Here is a 19,886-nt window from a genome sequence, read left to right as displayed (position 1 = left end):
TGGGAGTCAGAAAACCTGGTGATCTAGTTCAAGAAAAGGCATGTATGGCCCTCCAGATGTTGTTAAATTTCAGTGCTGATCATTATGGTAAATGAAGAATGATATGATCTGTAGTCCAGCAGCATCTGGAGGACCACAGGTTGCCCACTTTTCATGCCAGTAGATAGTGATCTACCGTATACTTTCTTCCTTCCACAGAGATATGGTTTACAACATGGAGCAAATTTCTGGTTTATGGGATCATACACTGATGCTTAATTGTGGTAACATTTGTACATGCTGTAGATAATCATAACAATGTACCATCTGGAAGATTCTTTCTGAAATGCTCAGTAATTGTTATGATTATTGAGAGTGATATATCCCAGATGAAATGAATAAAAGGATTTTAAATGGGGGCTATACTAAAGTTGCCGCATGCAGACAACCATGCCATGGCAAGAAAGAGGAAAGGCTAATGGTGTCACCTAATGGTCATTCAGCACTTTATAGCCAGATGTTAAGATACCATAAGTTAAGATTTCTCAACTTTGCAAAATGACAACAGTACTCAATTGAATGATTTCTTTTGTGTTACCATTTGACAAGAAATGAATGTACCTTACTAGGTTTTCCTTGATTCATTTCCAGGTGTCATTTTGGAAACTGAAGCCAGTCTGCTTGGCTTGGTATTTTGAGTGAACAGCATTTTCTTACAAATAACAGATTAAGATCCTTCTTCTCCAGTATGAGAAACAATTATGAAATCAGAGATATATTTGTCAGTATACTTTGTTAGTGTACTTTCTTGATTTTGATTTGCATTGGATAATGTAATGTAATTTTTATCATTTCTCTTACCACATACCAGTATCTTTTTGATTTATTTTTGAATGGTTAGAAACTTAAAATAATGGATAACAATGTTCACCCTTACTTTACTATACATCTTACTGTAAAATATCTGTGTATACTTCTACATCAATCCAAATATCAAAACTATATTGCTACCAAGGACACTAGTACAGAAGCCGGAATCATTTGCAAAAGAAGCTGAACTCAATTATTGATGGCCGATTTCATAGATCACAAATATCCATTAATATTTTGTCACATGTCAGTTGTAACTCTCTGCAGAAACCAGACTTTTATTTGTTTCAACTGGGTTAAAAACCACACTCATAAAATACAAAACAATTTAACCACAGCAATTTATACAGTTTTATTGACTTTTTTGACGTCTTGGCAGACTTTAATAGATAAATATCTTGTAAAATAAATAGACATGAGAGTATAATAAAAGTTCATTTCAAAGTTACATTCTACAACAGAAATAATAACCTAGAGAGAGACCATTGGAGTGTATGTGACTCATAGATCCTGTGTGCCTCTGCTAAAAAAAGAAAGGAGGCAGAAAACCATTTGTAACTTTAGTAATACTCAAAGACCAAGTTTAATTGCCTGAAACAATATTTTAGAAAAATATTGCGATCTTTTTCTAAATTGTTCAAAATCTGCAGTTGGAGAACTCATGTGCTAAGCACGATCAGGATTATTCCCATGCATTTGAGATGATGGTATCAAGATATTTTAAAAAGTCTTTCACTAAGAGCAAGTAGCTCTGATGTACTCTCTAAGAAGACTGTTAAGTATACTTGTTTTCAGCTTTAGGATGAGACATTCCCAGTTGATCAATATTGCAAAGCAAGGAGAACTCAATCTGAGCTTTCCAATCTAACCTGAGCTTCTTTAGCATGCTTTAACAAGCAATTGACTCTGCCAGGTCTTATGGGTTGAGGAGAAATAGTTGGAGAAAGTAGTAAATATCTATCTATAAAGCTACGAAAAGCTTTATACAGTAGATTATCATCAGCATTTTGAATTGAACCTGGAAACAAAGTGGTAACTGGTGCATTTTACAAAATAGAAGTGTCACATAGGTGAACTGAGGTGCATTCATAACTACTTTCACCACCATATTCTGGTCCAGATACAATTTTGGAAAGGTTTTCAAGTACAGTTCCATGTAGACTGTGTTACAATAGTCCAAACTAAAGGTAGCTATAAGACAATTTCCCAATTGAGAGAAAAATACAGTTGACACAAGATAAATCAAATCAAAGGCCCTGCTAAACATGGCTGACGCTTCCCCTTTGAGCCTAGAAACAAAAGTTTCATTATTTTTTTCCAGCTGTCTTTCCATTAGCCCCAAAGACAAGCATCTGGTTTCAACAGTACTTTATTCTATAATCTTCTGAATTATTGTATGCATTCGTATTCAAAGTTTTCTGGCTGTTTTACATGTCCATCAAAGATGATCAAATGTCCCTTCCTGTCATTCACATTTAAGGTTAAATGTGAAGACATTAAATGTTCTCTTTGTTAAGCTTTTTGCAAAAAATTCTCGAATCTTTAAATCCGTAAAGTCTCTTTTGATTTTTATAATCCTGAAAGAAGGTTTAATTAACCAAAAGGAATCTTATCTTTGCTGCAAAGGAAATTCCTCTCTATTTACAGATTAATTATTTCACAAAGTGATTAAGAAATGAGGATGGCAGGCTTATTTTCCATATAGGTTATACTGCAGTTATGAATGTAGGTGGAATCTCAGGACTTCTGGCTGCTTAACTCCCAAGCTGACTGCAAAAACTTCCATTTCTGCAGTTTATTTATGAGGAGTTGCCACCCAGAGTACAAGTGGGTTATCTCAGCATCTGTCTTTCATCCAAAAAGATTTTGCAGGTTAGCATCTATGTTCCAGTCTGAGATCTCTGTTGCAGTCTCTCTCTGCTCTTTCAGAGATGTCAATACACCATATTTCCTCAACGTTAGGCTCAATAGTTGCATACAATTCTTAAGTGATTACATCTTAGTTTTTTATGATAAAAATGGAGACCCTTATCTGGAGTAGTACTTAAGATGTTGAAATCAGACAGAAGAAAACCTGGATACAAACCTGTATTCAACCATAAAGCTCACAGGGTTACTTGGGTCAATTATTGTCAGGTGTGAAAGACCAGGTCCACATGTGAAGGTTCAATTAAGCTGATTTATTGCTAAAAACCCATGCCCAGGAATCTTCTTAACTAACAGTCATAACCTGGTTAGAGTTAGATAAAGATTAACAGCACTCAAAGGGGGTTAGACTTAGTTCATTTGTGGTTACATAGGGATTCTAGGCTGATCCCTCTTTTCACTCTTCCCCCAGGATTTGCCATGTATCTTTTATAAAACTCAGCTCACACACTGTTAAGACAATAAAATATTAAGATATCAGTCAGACTGAGAGTTTTAAAAAAATAGTGAAATATGCATGCAATAAAAAAAAATATATTCAATCCATGATTATACAACTTTTTTTTTTTAAAGAAGGGAAAAATTATTTATGGTGGTAGTGGGGAGAATCCAGAAAAATGGGCACTTTAACAGTGCTCATTTTGAAACTGCTATAAATTTAAAAAGCAAGCATATGGATTTAAATCAAACTTCCGTCATCCTCATATTCATGTGCAAATAAATGACATGGCATGGTCTGAAATCAGTTGTCCATCAAGGAAAGAATAATCAGCAGCCTGGAAAACATATATTTTTTTGAAAGGAAAACTAGTGAATGCAATGGATATGTGCCCATGCTGCTCTAAGCCAATAGCAAAAGTTTAATTTTAATTATGCTAAACACAAACTAATTTCTTTAGTGTAAAATGACTATCAGAGGGGGGTTGAAATACATACACTAAGTATGGTGGCTTTATGACTCTCTCCCTAAGGCATAGCCTTGTTAATTGAATGAAGTCTTTTTAATGGGCTTATGGTACTCAACAGTTCTTTCCTTTCTAATGAATGACCCTTCAAGAAATGGAACTGTGGCTGTGAGCTAAATCTGGCATTGTTAGACTCTTGATGCTGTCTAGATAAGTAGATTAAATATATACTTACCATTGAGGACCATGTGAAGCTTCACTTCAGTGGCAATTCAATCTTGTAACTGAATCTTCAGATCAGAATTGTCAAATAGGTCTGGTGCATGGCAGATCAGTTGCCTCTGAATTAATTCAGACATTAGTTGGTCTTCTAGGCATGAGGAGACTTTTGTAGCAACAAATCACCCAAATGGTTTGAGGATTCAAATCAATTTGTCAAATGAATTGCAAAATTGAATCAGATTTTGACCAGCTGCCCTATTAATCACCAGAGAAGGCAACTTAGTGTCTTCTATATGTTTCAGATGACAGTGTTCATAATTCCCAGCCAGACATGGTCAGGCATGGGTTGATGAAAGTTGAGGCAATGATTCACCAATAGGATGAATCTGCTGCAGGCCACAAACACCAAGCTACCTTCAATAATCTTTAACTCTAACACTCTGGAGGTTGATCTGCTTTTACATCAGAGAATTTCGAAGCTGACCATTCATTTGCTACAGGTAAAGAAATTCAATGTACATTGCTTGTCTCCTTTGATGTCATGAAAAGAACTGTCTAAAATAGCTTATAATTTCAAATCAACAAAATGCTGTATTCTGAAAACTGTGAACAACTTAAGTGAAATGAAAACTCTTTTCTGTTAAGAAAGCCTATGATCCTTCAATGGAGACATTATGAATGAAAATCAAAGCATTAATTTCATGCTTATCTATGTGATAATGCAAATATAAATTAATTCCCCTCGCAAATACATAACTTTGGGCCATTGGTCTTTAGGGATTTAAAGTTACTACCATGCAATATTGAATCTGGGGCATCTTAGGAGTTTGTGGTCTGCCAAACTGGGATTTTTCCTGGGTAATCAACAGCCCAACTGGATACTGGAGGCTGCAATCTAGATCTATTTTTTGTCTCAAAGTTGAGGTGTAATCTGGAAGAGAGGGACATTAGATCACTCTCTAGTTGCCTTTTGGCTTACTGTGCTATTCATCCTTGTGGGAAAATAGGGCCTGTTCAATCAGCTTGCCCCAGGTGAATGATGGACCCAATGAAGTTCCAGAGAGAGCTTGGGGTTTTCTCTGAAGATCTGGTGGGTTGTTTGGCTCAGGCCTTACATGCTGCCTGGAATGAGCGAGTAGCTGAGGCCTTGGTTCATATCACTCATATGGGGTCTCTACCTGTGTGCCTGTACTGGGGTACAACTTAGTGTACTTGAAAGAGTATCAGGATCACCACTGGAGGAAGACTCAAAGTACATGGGTAAGAGCCCATATTAGGGATTATCTTGTGGCAATAAGGATGATGAACATTCTCAACAACCATTTGTTTTCTCTGCCATCTGTGTTTGTTTTGTTGTGTATTATTTGTGTTGAATGTGCTGTTTCTTTGTTTTTAACTGTTTTTAACAATTTGTAAACCATCCCAAGTCACTTGTAGTTGGGCAGCAGATAAATTTAATAAATTATTATTATTTTTTTAAAAAAAGGCAAAGATTCAAAATTTGAGAAGCAAAAAGGAAGAAGAGTACCTTAAAGTGTTCTATAGCTGAACAAGAGAATTGAGAGAGCTGTTAAAATGCAATGTAATATATTTTGAGTACATATTTGCTATATATTTAAATTTGTTAAGGTAAGAATTGTTTATGAAAGAAATGGAAAAGAGCTATAGGCATGAAATAATATGATGGGCTGGGCTCTGATACATTTTTGACATGACAGATCTTCAAACTGAAGTGCATATCTAAGCATATTAAAATAAATGCATATTAAAATAAAAATGCAGAAACATATCTATTTTCAGTGTATTCTACTTGTGAATGTTTTTCTTTATTCCATTTGTTTCAGCACTGATTTTTCAGATTTTAAAAACATTTTCTGAAAATATATACATGTAATACAGCTTAAGCAGAGATACACAGCTTGGTGCCCCCAAATATTTTAGATTTCAGTTCAGTTCCAGCTACCTTAGCCAATGGCAAGTAGTTGTGAAAACTGGAATCTAAAGTATTGAGTGGCATCAGCAATAGTGTCCGTAAAAAGCTTTGATAACTTCATCACACAAACATTGCACATTATCACAACATCTGATGCAAGTACATCAGTGCAGAATTTGCATCGTGATGCCTCCAAATCCATGTTCTCAATTTTACATCATCATGCTTACTACTGATGCCACTGTCCAAACTATTTTCAATTAGCAAAGTAGCACTAAACGTTATAATTGAGTGAGCTGGGATTTTGATCTATAACTTTTTTTTCTCCTTTCAGGGAAAACAACAAAAATAGCTGGCTTCCCCACTATCATGTTTGAACCTATGATGCAAGTTAACACATTTAGTTATTGGCATCTTGTGTTGAAGATGCCTTTGAAATCTTTTAGGCTCTTTGATATCCAATACATGCTAACAAAAAACCTCAAAGTATTTTAAAACTAATTTCTAATAATGATTATTTTTAAAAATATTAAGGTATTTCAATAACTAAAATTCCCTTTTATCCTTTAAGATCTGTTGTCTACCCTCATATAGCTGACCCTATTTATTTTGGTTTCATGGTTTTATTATCTGTTTCCCTCATTAGGTTTTGATCGCTATTTTTCTAGTAGGACACTGGACAATAATCGCCGGAACATTTGGTTTGCTGAATTTTGGGAGGATAACTTTCACTGCAAGCTAAGTCGCCATGCTCTCAAGAAAGGAAGTGCTATCAAAAAGTGTACAAGTAAGACATTCTAAATGTGGATATATTTGGGGGCATGGATCATCGGTTTGTGTGTGTCAGAGAATGGGGAGGACTGAACAATCTGAGTGGATGGTTGTTGGCTCCATTCGTGTTGTAACCTAAAAGAACATCATTATTTAATAGAGATGTGGCCAGTAATTTGATCTTTGTTAGACCTAATGGGCAGTCTCCATTTTGGGGGTTAGCTGTTTCATTGAGAGATACTAGTTGGTTTGCATGCATTGGGTATATGAGTTGAATTCTCTGAGGTGACTGTCAGAACATACTGTCAGATTTTTCATAATGCCAAGTTAATTGTGTGGATTGTATAATAGTAGAGTGAATGGGAAGGTACTGCCGGCTAAGATCAGAAGCTCTGGTAATAGCAGGAAGCAGGTAGGCTGGAATGATGGTTTATTTGTGGATGAAGCATAATAGAGGAGTAATTGAGCTATGAATCAGGATAATCCTTTCTGATCCGATCTCAACAGGCAATTTCTGCCATTCTTAGTTTCATGCAATATTGGGCTCACTTGCAAGCTATAAAGAGGGGTAACTTAGTCAGTTTGTTGCCCTTCAAAATGTGTTACTCTTTCATAATTTCCATACAGCACAATAAAAATGTTAGATTATCATTCTGAGTCAGCATGACAAAAAGGATCATAACAGTAATGTGTCTAAGAAACACAATATTTGCTAACACTAAATGCATCCTTTCTATGAATCATTGAGATTGTTTTTTGAATAGGAGGGAAAAGGGCATATCTGGAGTAACTAATATAGGATCTTTACAGGGCAGGAAAAAGTAATTTGTATTGATGGAATCAAGGACAGAGGCAGAATAAGAGATTTGTCAGAGAATGGGCCTTTGTGGGTTTTCTCTCCCATTTCCAGCAGTCTTCCCTTGATTGATATCCTCGGGCCTGTTGGGACCAGAACTTTAAAAATCTCCCAAAAAGCAATTGTTTGAGAATTGAGACCCCACACATTTGGTAGCCACTAAGTGGGAGATGGCAGTTCTTGAGGGATGTAAGATCAGCTCCTTTATTATTTTGTTAGACACAAGTAAAGATCATTAACTCTGTATGATATTTTAATGCTCCTCAGTGTTAATGCTAATGCTGCCCTCAGATTTTTATAGCTGCTTTGTTTTGTTTCTGTTCCTGTGTTTCTTGCTTTTATGAGAACTTCTTAATTATCATTTTTAATTATACATTTTTGAGCACCTGGCAAGCAAAGCATATATTTGTATAAATTAAATCAATCAATAAAGCCCATGAGCACCAATAGACACATTTGGGAGTGGGCCAGTAGATTAAGAGCTACATTTTAGGATATGATTCCCTGAGCTTAAGAGCAGAAGGTATTGTTCACAAATAAATATACCTACTGAAGACCTGATAGAACCTGGGAGGACTTAGTCTTTGAAGGAACCAAGTGCTTACTCTATTTATGGTTATTAAATAAGAATAAACACACATTAAGTCAATTGATCCACATGATCCAGACCACATGGTCCAGTCCCAGTTTCCTTGAGCACCTTCTGCTATCCTTTTTTTTTTTTTTTTTGCTATCCTGCTTTTATTCTTCACATACCCCTGCCTGCACATTAGTTTCCTTTTAAATTGCTTGCCATCATCTTTCCTCTTCACAGTACACAAGGTCTTTCTTCATTTACTCATAATTTCCATTATGACATTGCAATCCCAACTCCATTGTTCTCGGCTACTGTTTTTGCAGCAATTCTCTCTTAGCAGCCTGATTCAGGAGGGAGAGAGAAGGCATTATAAAACTGCGCCACCATTGTTTGAACCTGGCTTAAGGACTAGAATGGAAGGGAGTTCCTGAAAATAAATAGGGGATGAGAAAGTAGCTCTCTTAAGTGCATGAGTAGAGTTAATCCTGACAAGAGACATGAGATACATGTCTCATGGGTGAATGAATATATTTGTTCATCCTCCCTCTGCTGCCAAAGCTGACGGAAAGTCTGTTTTTGATGTGAAGTGACTGAAACCTTGGTGCTGGACACCTTTTGCCTCAAGCAACAATTAAAATATTTCATTCCATAAAAAACATCTAGCCGCATGGGAAGTACAATGCAGAATTGTTGTTAAAAGGAAGGAGGGGGAAAAACAAACCCCAGAGAAATCAACTGCCATGTAAATGATAATAAATCTTCAAGCCAGGATTACAGAAAGTGACTGGGACTGCTTCTTTATCTCTGTGTTGTCACATTTATTCACCCTCCTTGCCAGACATTGAGCCTCTGTGGAATTGATGAGTGCCACAGTAGATCAGAGGACAAAACAGAAAGACCAAGAGGGACAGGTAAAACTAATCTTGACCATTGCTTCTATTACCTCCTCTCTTGATCCACCTCAGATATCAGAGCAGCTGCTTGAATGTCAAATCTGTACATCTTGTAAGGATATAAAAGAGACAGTTCAGGGTGGGACACAGAATAGGAGACCTTTCATGCTCAACTTCATCTTCATTGTAAGCCAATTATAAACAAAACCAACATATGATATTAAGGGAAGAATATTTTATCTAGTCCTCTGATGCTCTCATAGAGCCCACACCAATCCTTATATCTCTTTCTTGCATGTTTTCCAGTACTTTCCCCAAAACATGGAATTCTGTGGCAGTTCATTGTACATACCCTGAAATCCTTTGTGCAGTTTATGTCAGGGGTGAAATGTTCCCGGTTTGGACCGGATCACCCGATCTGGTAGTAATGGTGATGGGGGGTTCGGAGAACCGGTAGCAAAAATCCCTGCCTGCCCCATGCCCAGCTGAGCTGCGTGATCATCAGAGGCTTTTTTTTACTTTTAAAAGCAATGCTTTTAAAAGTAAAAAAAAAGTTTGCGTGCCACAGCTGATCACGCCCCCCCCCCGCACGCTGTTGTACTTACTGTATGCCTCCTTTTGGTGTGCACTGCGTGTGCGCACCTCATATTTGATGCGTGGTGTGCACTGCGCATGCGCAGCCAGCAAACTGGTAGTAAACCAGTTCAGATTTCACCACTGGCTTATGTTCATTATCTGATTATAGCTCTGCTCATCCAGAGATAATTTCCAATTTTTTTGGTACTTCTTAAGATTCAGTTCGATACTTAAGAATCAACAACCAGTCATGTATTTAACAGAAAAATTGGATACTCTTATGTTGTGGAGTTTACAGAAAAAAAAATATTTAGCAATTTTTTTTTGCTGTGGGATGGGGGATTCTGCTCTTTTAGAGCTCATGTCTATGGAGATCCTCAATCATCCAAGACATGGTTGCACCAAAGGTGCTTTTCCAAAGGGCAACTGGACTTTCTTGGTGTTTTTTAAAAAATAATTTCACTTCTCATCCTTCACTCTCTCATTTCAATTCAGTTCAGATTTCTTGGATGAGAAGCAAAACATTTTCAAAGAAAAAACAAACAAACAAGAAAATACAGTTGCTTTTTGGAAAAGCACCTTTGGATTTTTTTTTAACAGCACTATTCTTTATCAAGGTTTAACTCCATTCATGGATAGTTGTTCCCTCTCCCATACATTGGTCAATATTTTGAATGCTTCTTTTTTTTATCCTCTTTTAGGTATAATTTAAACAATTTCTAAGAATTAAAAAAAATAATCTTCCTCTCTTAAATTTAAAACTTTGCTCTGGTTTTATTGGAAGAGTCAGTCTGTTACCGCATTGCTAGGAAAAGAAAACATTTATTTGTAAAACTCAACATAGCAGATATGATGTTCCCTCCTCCTATTTTCTCTGTCAAGGATCCTATGAGCTGGGTTGGGCTAAGAGAAAGTGACTCATCCAAAGTCAGCCAGCTGGCTTCCATGCCTCAGGGAGGATTAGAATTTATTGTCTTCCAGCTTCTACTCCAGCACTTCAACCATTACACTAAACTGGCTCTTAGAAAGCAGGTCTTTGACTGTTCCAAAAAGTTATAAATTAATATTTGCAGAGCTCATTTATCTAGAATTAGAGAAACTTGTTAATTCTGTACACATCCCTCAATAGAATACAAATGGAAGAATTCGAATAGGAGCATTTTGCTATCTGCTTGAACTGTTACAGAATGAATTGAAATGGACATAGGATAGATGCCATTCTGCCTGGAAATGTCTACTCCATCTCTTCTACTAAGAATTAGAAGGTGTAAGTAGGAAAAGGAGGGCAGGTTAGAAATATGCAAGTTTCTGATGAGTATTGGAGAGTCCTAGTAGAGAAGATATAGAACATGCTTATCTGACAGAGAAACTTGTATTGGATTGCAAGTGTATCTCAGCCTGTGTTTCTGAGGGTAGCTGACTGTCATTAATTTCTGTTTATCATTTTTAAAACAAACATGGAGGTTACTATAGGAACCACAACATCAAGTGGGTAATAAGAGGAACCCTGGTTTTTTGCACCATTTGTTCTACGCTTCTATCTCTGGATTTTGTATCTGAACTTATATTGGTTAATTTTACGATAATACTGTCCTCCATGATCATATGACATGGCTGACATGATAAGGGGAAACAGTTTACCTCCAAATAAATCCAAGGCTAACCCTTTGTATTAAAGCTAACCCTGACTTGTTTTATTGCTGACTGGGCTTCATCCTTCCCATGACCCAGAGTCACTGATTGAAATATTCATGCTTCTACATTTATGGAGAGTTAGGCAGTTTTGAGTAGTAATTTTCTGTTTTTCAGTATGTATATGTTAATAGCTATACTAAGTATACAAATATATTAAATATTTAAGGCCAGGGGAGTTCCAGATTTGAGTAACTGCTTGCCAAAGAACCTGCTGCTGGATCTTTCCCAGTTCAAGTGTAATGGCTGCATGTGCATCTAATAGAAGTAACGAGCAGAAATAGATTACTGTTATAAATTTCCCTCAGCACCAGTCTAGGGCTTATGGTGATTCTCAATCATCCAGGCCATGGTTGTCTCAAAGGTGCTTTCTTTCAGAAGGCAACTGGACTTTCTTGTTTTGTTTGAAGATTCTTCGCTTCTCAATCAAGAAGCTTCTTCAGTTCTGACTGAGTCTCCACCATTCAGTCAGAACTGAAGCAGCTTCTTGAATGAGAAGCGAAACATCTTCAAACAAAACAAGAAAGTCTAGTTGCCTTTTGAAAGAAAGTACTTCTGGATCAGTCTAGGGCAGTAATGCCTAACCTTTTTGCCGTTGTGTGCCAAAAGCGCAATGAGTGCGGGGAGTCGTGCGCACGCATGCCCACACCCATAATTCAATGCACCCTGCACGCATGAGTGACCCCCCGCAATCCCCCCACTTTTGGCACGCAATGGCACGGTGGGTCCGGTAGGCCCATTTTTCACCCTCTCCAGGCTTCAGAGCCTTTCTTGGAGCCTGGGGAGGGCAAAAACAGCCCCCATCCCAGAGGGCAGAAATGGCCCATTTCCTGACTTCCAGTGGGCCCGGAAGGCTAGAAAATCAGCTGGCGCGCTGGAGCTGAGCTAGGGCAATGCTCGTGAGCCCACAGATATGGCTTTATGTGCCACAGGTGGCATGCGTGCCATAGGTTCGCCATCCCAGGTCTAGGGTGTTCTGAAATATATTAAATTATGGGGATTGACCCTGCTACTTTCTGGGAAGGGGAAGGCTTTAGTAGAAGGTGCTGAAACTGGGGCTATAAATCTCGAAAGCTTCAGTGAATGCTACATTCACTGAACTTACACAGATCTGAAAAGAAAATCAGGATTGCTGAAAGTTATAACTATATATGCCAGCCACAGAAATGTTTCCAGTATTGCACTTTCCTATTCGATAATAACTAGGAAGGTCAGGTGTGTGTTTCTTAACCACTGGCCCAGACATGCTGTCATTATGTGGTTATATGTATTTTTGGATCTTTCTAGCTAGAGCTAACTTGGAGGGATAAACAAAGTGTATAGGGAATCTATCTTTTTGACAGCCATGTGGTTGAGGTGATGGTTGCAGGTGATATGTTTACTGAAAGATGGAAAAAAAATTACTGCCTGCCACCCAAGGGGGGAAGACAGATAAAGGTGTCTGGGCTTTCAGGCAGGGGAGAGGTGGGGAAATTATAGGTTGCGTATGACCAGTTAAATTAATTTCTCTCCCTTTTTAGGAGGTTATGTGGGAGGCTATGCAACCTTTGTTATCTATTGCAATTCCAATTTGCTCATTGTGATCCCTAAACGGTCATGGGCCATATCATATGTTTGGATTTAGAATAACTCCTAGTTGCCATCATGCTATGCACTTAATTATGTTCTCTAGGTGGGGACCAAATGTTGATCCCTGGATGTTGAGCTTAATACAGTTCTACAGAACTGTATATCAGAACGACAGAACTCTGCATAAACCAGAAAGAGGGCAGAGAAAATATCTATGGACCCCTCACATCTTGAACATAAACTGTTTCAACTCTTCCCCTCTGGATGCCGCTATAGAACATGGCAACTCATGCCGACACTCTGCTAAACATGTAATTCCCACAGCACTGTCTTATGCCTAAGGATATTTAACCATGTAGTGTTACTATTATCCTACTCATCTTTCCTATTACCTCCTCCTATTGATATCTTATGACTATCAGTAATTTATGATTTATGATTGTAACTTATGGTTATGATTTATCACTTTGTTGCTTGTATATATACTGAGAGCTTATGCACTGAAGACAAATTCCTTGTGTGTTCAATCGTATTTGGCCAATAAAGAATATTCTATTCTATTCTATTCTATTCTATTCTATTCTATTCTATTCTATTCTATTCTATTCTATTCTATTCTATTCTATTCTATTCTATTCCATTCCACTCCATTCCACTCCACTCCACTCCACTCCACCCCACCCCACCCCACCCCACCCCACCCCATCCCATCCCATCCCATCCCATCCCATCCCATCCCATCCCATCCCATTCTTTCTCTAAAACAAAAATAGAGGATCTGGTCCTGCAGATATTGCCAAACTAATACTCTCAGCAGTCCATCCTGGTCAATGGTGATGGATGTTGTTGAAGTGCAATCACTGAAGTCTGCAACAAGCTAGAAAGCCATAACTTCCTTACATCTGCTGTGGAATCTCAAACTATTCAGATGCTGTCAGGTACAATTTGTTCATCAATTTAATCTTCAGTCTGTCATTTCTTTGAAAGAAGCAGGATCTTCAATAAAGCTGCAGAATTTTCAATGTTCTAGTCAGTGAGCCATACTCCATTCCTCTTCCCACTCAATTTTCCATTTTAGTTTCCTCAACTGTCAGTTTTACGTCGTCACTGAACATATGCCAGCCAAATGATAAAAACACACAGTCATTACAGAAAGATTTGTGACTACAAGGGTGAGTTCACACAGGACAAGTCAGCAGTAAAATATAAAACTGAGTTTTAGTTATTATTGACAAGTGTAGCTTACTATGAAAACCCCATTTGGGTATCATTTCCCATAAGCAACAAGGTGCAGAGTTTCATGGTTTCCAAGCATCTGTTTCCAATTGTATAGCTGAGGTTAAAGTAATTATACAGTCATGATCTTTCAATTTCTCCTTGTCTGATTTCTTGATGTTTCCAAAGGGCCTATAGAAATGGGAAAGGAGATCTTCATATTGAAATGTTTCATTTTGAAATGACAGCATTTGCAAATATAGTGATATATTTGGCTCTTCTTCAAATACATTGCAATGCTTGCAGAAATAAAGAGAGATAGAGCTTTCAATGCAATATAATTCACTTTATCTAACTTGTTCTAACTCTAACTTAGAGGCCAAAGCTGGCTCTATATTTTGAAATACCAGATCCAGGGAGATCCTACTTCCTTACTGTTCCCTTTATGAGGTAGAACTGCTTCAGGTTTTTCTAGGGAGTTGCCATCTAGAAGTGTTAGATTTACAATTTATGGGAATCTGGAAATCTCTGCCTAACATATCTGAAGGAGAGATTGGTAAAACTGGCTCATATCACATCAGCTACAGATAGTAACATGAAAGTATTGTCATTTAAACTACAGAGTTGTTATTCGATTGCTACTTGAAAATGACAGTTTTTGGAAAGGCATACTAAGCTACTCACAAAACATTTTTTTTAAAAATTTATCTTCTTCCAGCCTCTTTAAGTGGGTTGTATAAAACATGTATCATCTATCCAAACTTTGATGACTTTAAAGAAAAAGAAAAAGCATCACCTACAACTATAAACTGAGATGGACTTTAATGCTTGAATAGAAAATCCCCAGGGAAACCAGGACTAGATTAAGGAGTTAACTAAGGAGCTGAGGTGGCACAGTGGTTAGAGTGCAGCACTGTAGGCTACTTCAGCTGAGTGCTAGCTACAGTTCGGCAGTTCAAATCTCACCAGCTCAATGAAGGTTAGTAAAACGAGGACCCAGGTTGTTTGGGGCAATATGCTGACTCTGTAAAACCACTTAGAGAGGGCTGTAAAAGCACTATGAAGCGGTATATAAGTCTAAGTGCTATTGCTATTGCTATTGCTAGATTGGAAAGTTTTAAAAAAATCTAGGTGAAGATACTGTAGTGTTGTACAGTTTCCAAGAAAACCATATCTATATAATATTTTAAGTGGGCATTCAGCAGATAAACACAGCCAAACTTCCCAAAGTCAAAATAGATTTTAAAAAATTCTTCAATATTGATCATCAAAAGGGTTGCAGATTCACTAAGAGAGGAAAGAGCCAAACTTTGACATGTTGCTACCTTGGAAAAAATACAAATAAAATATCCACATACTCATGATGCTGAATTTTATTTGTTTTATAAATTATATTTTCTATCTACTTGTAGTTTGGGAAAAAGCATATTACAAATAATTTGGCATTATAAACATAAGTTTATAATTATTAAATTAAAAGCCAGTTAATAGAAACCTGTTTTAATGCTTGTTGCAAACAAACCAAAGAAGATGACAATCTTACTTTCCTTGGAAGGAAGTTTGATAAAAAAATAATAATAATCCCATCATTATTCACCATTCTGGCCTCACTAGGAGCTAACACATATATCAAGAATAATTGAAAATATGTTTTTCTGCTTTGGAGGAATTCTAGAATATTAGTCAAGATAATCTCTTGCACTAAAAATAATACAGAACCTTATAATTTACACAATGCTCACAGCCTAAGTGTTTGAAGGCTTTTATCCTTTGTAGTTCCTGAAGAGGTAGCCTACATTTATCCTGCAATTTTTTCTTCCAATACTTATTTCAGTTCTTGAAAAAGAATTTAGGTTTGTTTTCTAAACAAGAATAAAATGTCTTTGAAATTCTCATGGATCATGAGTGATATGTTTGTACTTATTTGGTTGCTAGTTAGTTAAGTGAGCCAATTTGGTATAGTGTTAAGGCCACAGGCTAAAAATCAGGAGATTGTAAGATTTATATGTCGCCCTTTTCCGGAGACTCAGGGCGGCTTACAAGGCGTTAAGCAATATCAAGAACAGTTGCAAGAACTGGGCATGGTTAGTCTAGTCAAGAGAAGGACCAGGGGTGACATGATAGCAGTGTTTCAATATTTGAGGGGCTGTTACAGAGACAAGAGGGACAACTTATTTTCTAAAGCATCCAAAGGCCAGACAAGGAACAATGGATGGAAACTGATCAAGGAGACATTCAATCTAGGAATAAGGAGAAATTTTCTGACAGTGAGAACAATCAACCAATGGAACTGTTTGTCTTCAGAAGTTGTGGGTGCTCCAACACTGGAAGTTTTAAAGAAGAGATTGAACAACCATTTGTCTGAAATGGTATAGGGCAGGAGCACGCAATGCATGCGCAACCCCCCCTCCCCCCCACTCCTGGCACGCAATGGCCTGTTTTTCTCTCTCCCCAAGCTCCAGAGCCTTTCTAGGAGCTTGGGGAGGGCGAAAATGGCCTTCCCCATCCCCCTGGAGGCCCTCCGGAGGCAGGAAATGGCCCGTTTGCCAACGTCTGGCCCCATTGGAACTGGAAGTGGGACCGGAAGTTGGCAGATGGGCCATTTCCTGCCTATGAAGGCCTCCGGGGGGATGGGGAGGACCATTTTCACCCTCCCAAACTCCTAGAAAGGCTCTGGAGCCTGGGGAGAGAGAAAAACCGGCCTTCCCCACCCCCCCAGGTCTTCCGGAGGCAGGAAACAGCCTGTTTCCCTACTTCCAGTGGGCCCAGAAGGCCCGAAAATCAGCTGGCTGGGGCGCACATGCATGCCAGAGCTGTGGTCACGTGTCCTCCGATATGTCTATGCGTGCCACCTGTGGCACGTGTGCCATAGGTTCGCCATCACGGGTATAAGGTCTCCTGCTTGAGCAAGGGGTTGGACTAGATGACTTTCCAACTTTGTTATTCTGCCTTAGGTACAAAGCCAGATGGCTGATCTTGGGCTAGTCACTCTCTCTCAAAGAAAAGAAAGAAGGCAATGGCAATTCAGTTCCAAAATCTTGCCAAGAAAACTGTAGGGATTGCTAGGAAGTCACCAAGGGTCAATATTGATTCAAAAGCACAGATATACATACTCCCTCCCCAAAGAGTCAAGAAGTATGAGTGATATTTGAATTGTGTAAAGTTTTGAAAGGGTGAATTTTGATTCAACAAAGCATCAGTCAGATTGCTTTATCAGATTCTGAGATTGGCTTGATGACATCCCAGCCCTTTCCAACTCTGAAATCATCTCATGACATGTTTTTTCTGAACTAGTTAGGATTTGTTTTCAGCTTGTACTGTGCCAATAAAGATTAATAAGAATAATAAGGGTAGGCTTTGTATTAGCTCAGTGGTAGCTGGGAGATCCTAGAAGCCCACTATGGAGAAATGACTGAAGAGATTCAACAATCAAAATGAGGACCTGCTCTGAAGCAGCAAATTGAATAAGATAGCTGTGAAATGCTTCACAGAGTTGCAAAGTGCTATGCAGATTTAGTAGCAGTTTTTGCTGCCTCTGGGGTTGTTACGAACGATACTTTCACCTTAATCACGATGGGTGGCAAATAAATTGGATAACTAAAATGAAGATAAATAAATATGCACTGTTGCATGTAAGGAGAGTGATGAGGGTGGAGATTCAATGTTGTAATGGGCTGACTGTCCCTTGGATGAGTGGTATCAACCAAAGAGATTGCATCAGCCCAAAGAAATGGCAATTAAGAAATTTTCCCCTTCTTTAAAAAAAAAAATACTAGAAGTCATTTTGGGTTAATGTTAAGGGTGCAGCAAGATAGACTGGGGTCTTACAGACCACCAAAAATGTAAAAAATATCATAGAGAAATGAGAGAACCAGAAACCCTGGGCTGTCTGAGTGCTCTGGTGCTTTTAAGGCAAGCTCTGGTTTTCTGCTCCTGGAGGAAATATCAAACCAAGCAGAGTGAGACAGGGGCGGGTTCCAAATCCCGTTGCTACCAGTTTGCTCGCGTGCGTGCACTCACATGCTCATGCGGGGGGCATTTCGCATGCGCAGAAGCATCCAGGCGGGTGGGCGGAGCCTCCCGTCACCACCACTACCGGTTTGTCCGATCCGGTATGAACCAGTAGCAACCCACCACTGGAGTTAGAGGGAAGGCCTGCAGTGAGGCACCATTATCCTAGTGACTTGTTTAACAAAAGACCTGGATAATTTGAATTTTTGGGTGACATGGGCCTATATGAACCAATGAAAGCTGGATCATGAAATGAAAATGTTGCAAAACTAAGCTGCTCAGGCTGCCAAGCAAACAAGCCAGTGGGTCAGCATAGTAGAAAACTTCAGTCAGGCTCTAAAGAGGATTGGTGATGGGAAAATTGAGCCAGCAGCATTGAGATGGACATGTTGCCCTGGAATAGCTTTACAATGGGCAACTACAGCTCTCCACCTTCTGATACAGAAACCTGGCTTTTGATCCTGGTAACCAGAATTGCTTGGATTTATTCTGTCATTCTATGTTGCCAGATGAACACAATAGCACGACAAATTCACTGCTAAGCTTCTCTAGGTGTTCTTTTGCATCTGTGAATGAGCTGTTTCCCCTTTGCCCTGCCCACCTGGATGGTGCAAGAGGTGCTGTTAGGCTTTTGGCTTTGGCTTTAGTGTGGATTAAAGCTGTGAGGAATCATAAAACAGACTGGCACAGGACAGCACAAAACCCAGAATGAAATAAAGAGATCTTTTTCATACCAGTTGGATTGGTCTGTGCTGTGAAATTTTCACCAGGTGATTCTGGATCTTTGAAGAGATTTATTTTTTATTTATTTTTATTTTATTTTGAATTTATATACTGCCCTTCTCCCTGAGGACTCAGGGCGGTGAACAGCCAAGTAAAAACATCAAGTACAAATATTAAAATACAATTAAAAAAAATATATAAATTTGGCCCCATTAATTAAAAACGATAAACAAAACAATTAAAAACACTTAAAAAATTAGGCCAGCCCAGCTTTCTGGAAAGGAAGGTTTTAAGGGCATGGCGGAAGGCACTGAGGTCTTGGATTCTCCTTATCTCTGGGGGCAATTGATTCCAGAGGGTAGGTGCCTCCACAGAGAAGGCCCTCCCCCTGGGGGTCACCAGCCTGCACTGTTTGGCTGATGGCACCCCGAGGAGGCCCTCTCTGTGGGAGTGCACAGGTCGATGGGAGGTCGTCGGTGGCAGCAGCCGGTCTCGAAGATAGCTAGGCCCTATGCCATGGAGCACTTTAAAGGTGATAACCAACACCTTGAAGCACACCCGGAAGACCACTGGGAGCCAGTGCAGCTCGCGCAGGAGCGGTATTACATGGGAGCGCCATGCTGCTCCCGTCACTACCTGCGCTGCTGCATTCTGGACCAGTTGGAGCCTCCGGGTGCTCTTCAAGGGGAGCCCCATGTAGAGAGCGTTGCACTAGTCAAGGCGAGAGGTGACGAGGGCATGAGTGACTGTGCACAGGGAATCCCGATCAAGAAAGGGCCGCAACTGGTGAATCAGGCGAACCTGACAAAAGGTCCCCCTGGTTACCGCTGTCAGATGTTCCTCCAAGGACAGCTGCGTATCCAGGAGGACTCCCAGATTGTGAGCCCTCTCTGTGGGGGCCAACAACTCGCCCCCAATAGTCAGTGATGGAGTCAACTGACTATATCGGGATGCCGGGAGCCACAGCCACTCAGTCTTGGAAGCGTTGAGCTTGAGCCTGTTCCTCCCCATCCAGATCCGCACAGCCTCCAGGCACTGGGACATCACTTCAAGGGCATCGTTGGGGTGGCCTGGGGTGGAGATGTACAGCTGGGTGTCATCATCGTACTGGTGGTATCTCACCCCGAAGCCACGGATGATCTCGCCCAGAGGCTTCACATAAATGTTG

General features: G+C 39.2%; 1 protein-coding gene across 1 annotated transcript in view; it reads left to right on the top strand.

Moving 5' to 3' along the window:
• The window catches only part of GRM4 (glutamate metabotropic receptor 4), a 294,677-nt gene that overhangs the window by 203,105 nt on the left and 71,686 nt on the right, over positions 1-19,886 (top strand). The window contains exon 5 of the mRNA XM_070939707.1: positions 6,482-6,622. Within this exon, the coding sequence (XP_070795808.1) occupies positions 6,482-6,622 (141 nt within the window). The remainder of the gene's footprint in view (positions 1-6,481; positions 6,623-19,886) is intronic.

This window comes from Pituophis catenifer, unplaced genomic scaffold (genome assembly GCF_029215685.1).
Source record: "Pituophis catenifer annectens isolate HBS135680 unplaced genomic scaffold, rPitCat1.0.hap2 SCAF_3, whole genome shotgun sequence".
Lineage (NCBI taxonomy): Eukaryota > Metazoa > Chordata > Lepidosauria > Squamata > Colubridae > Pituophis > Pituophis catenifer.
Note: the sequence above shows the minus strand (reverse complement) of the source record. Positions and strands in the feature narration are given on the sequence as shown.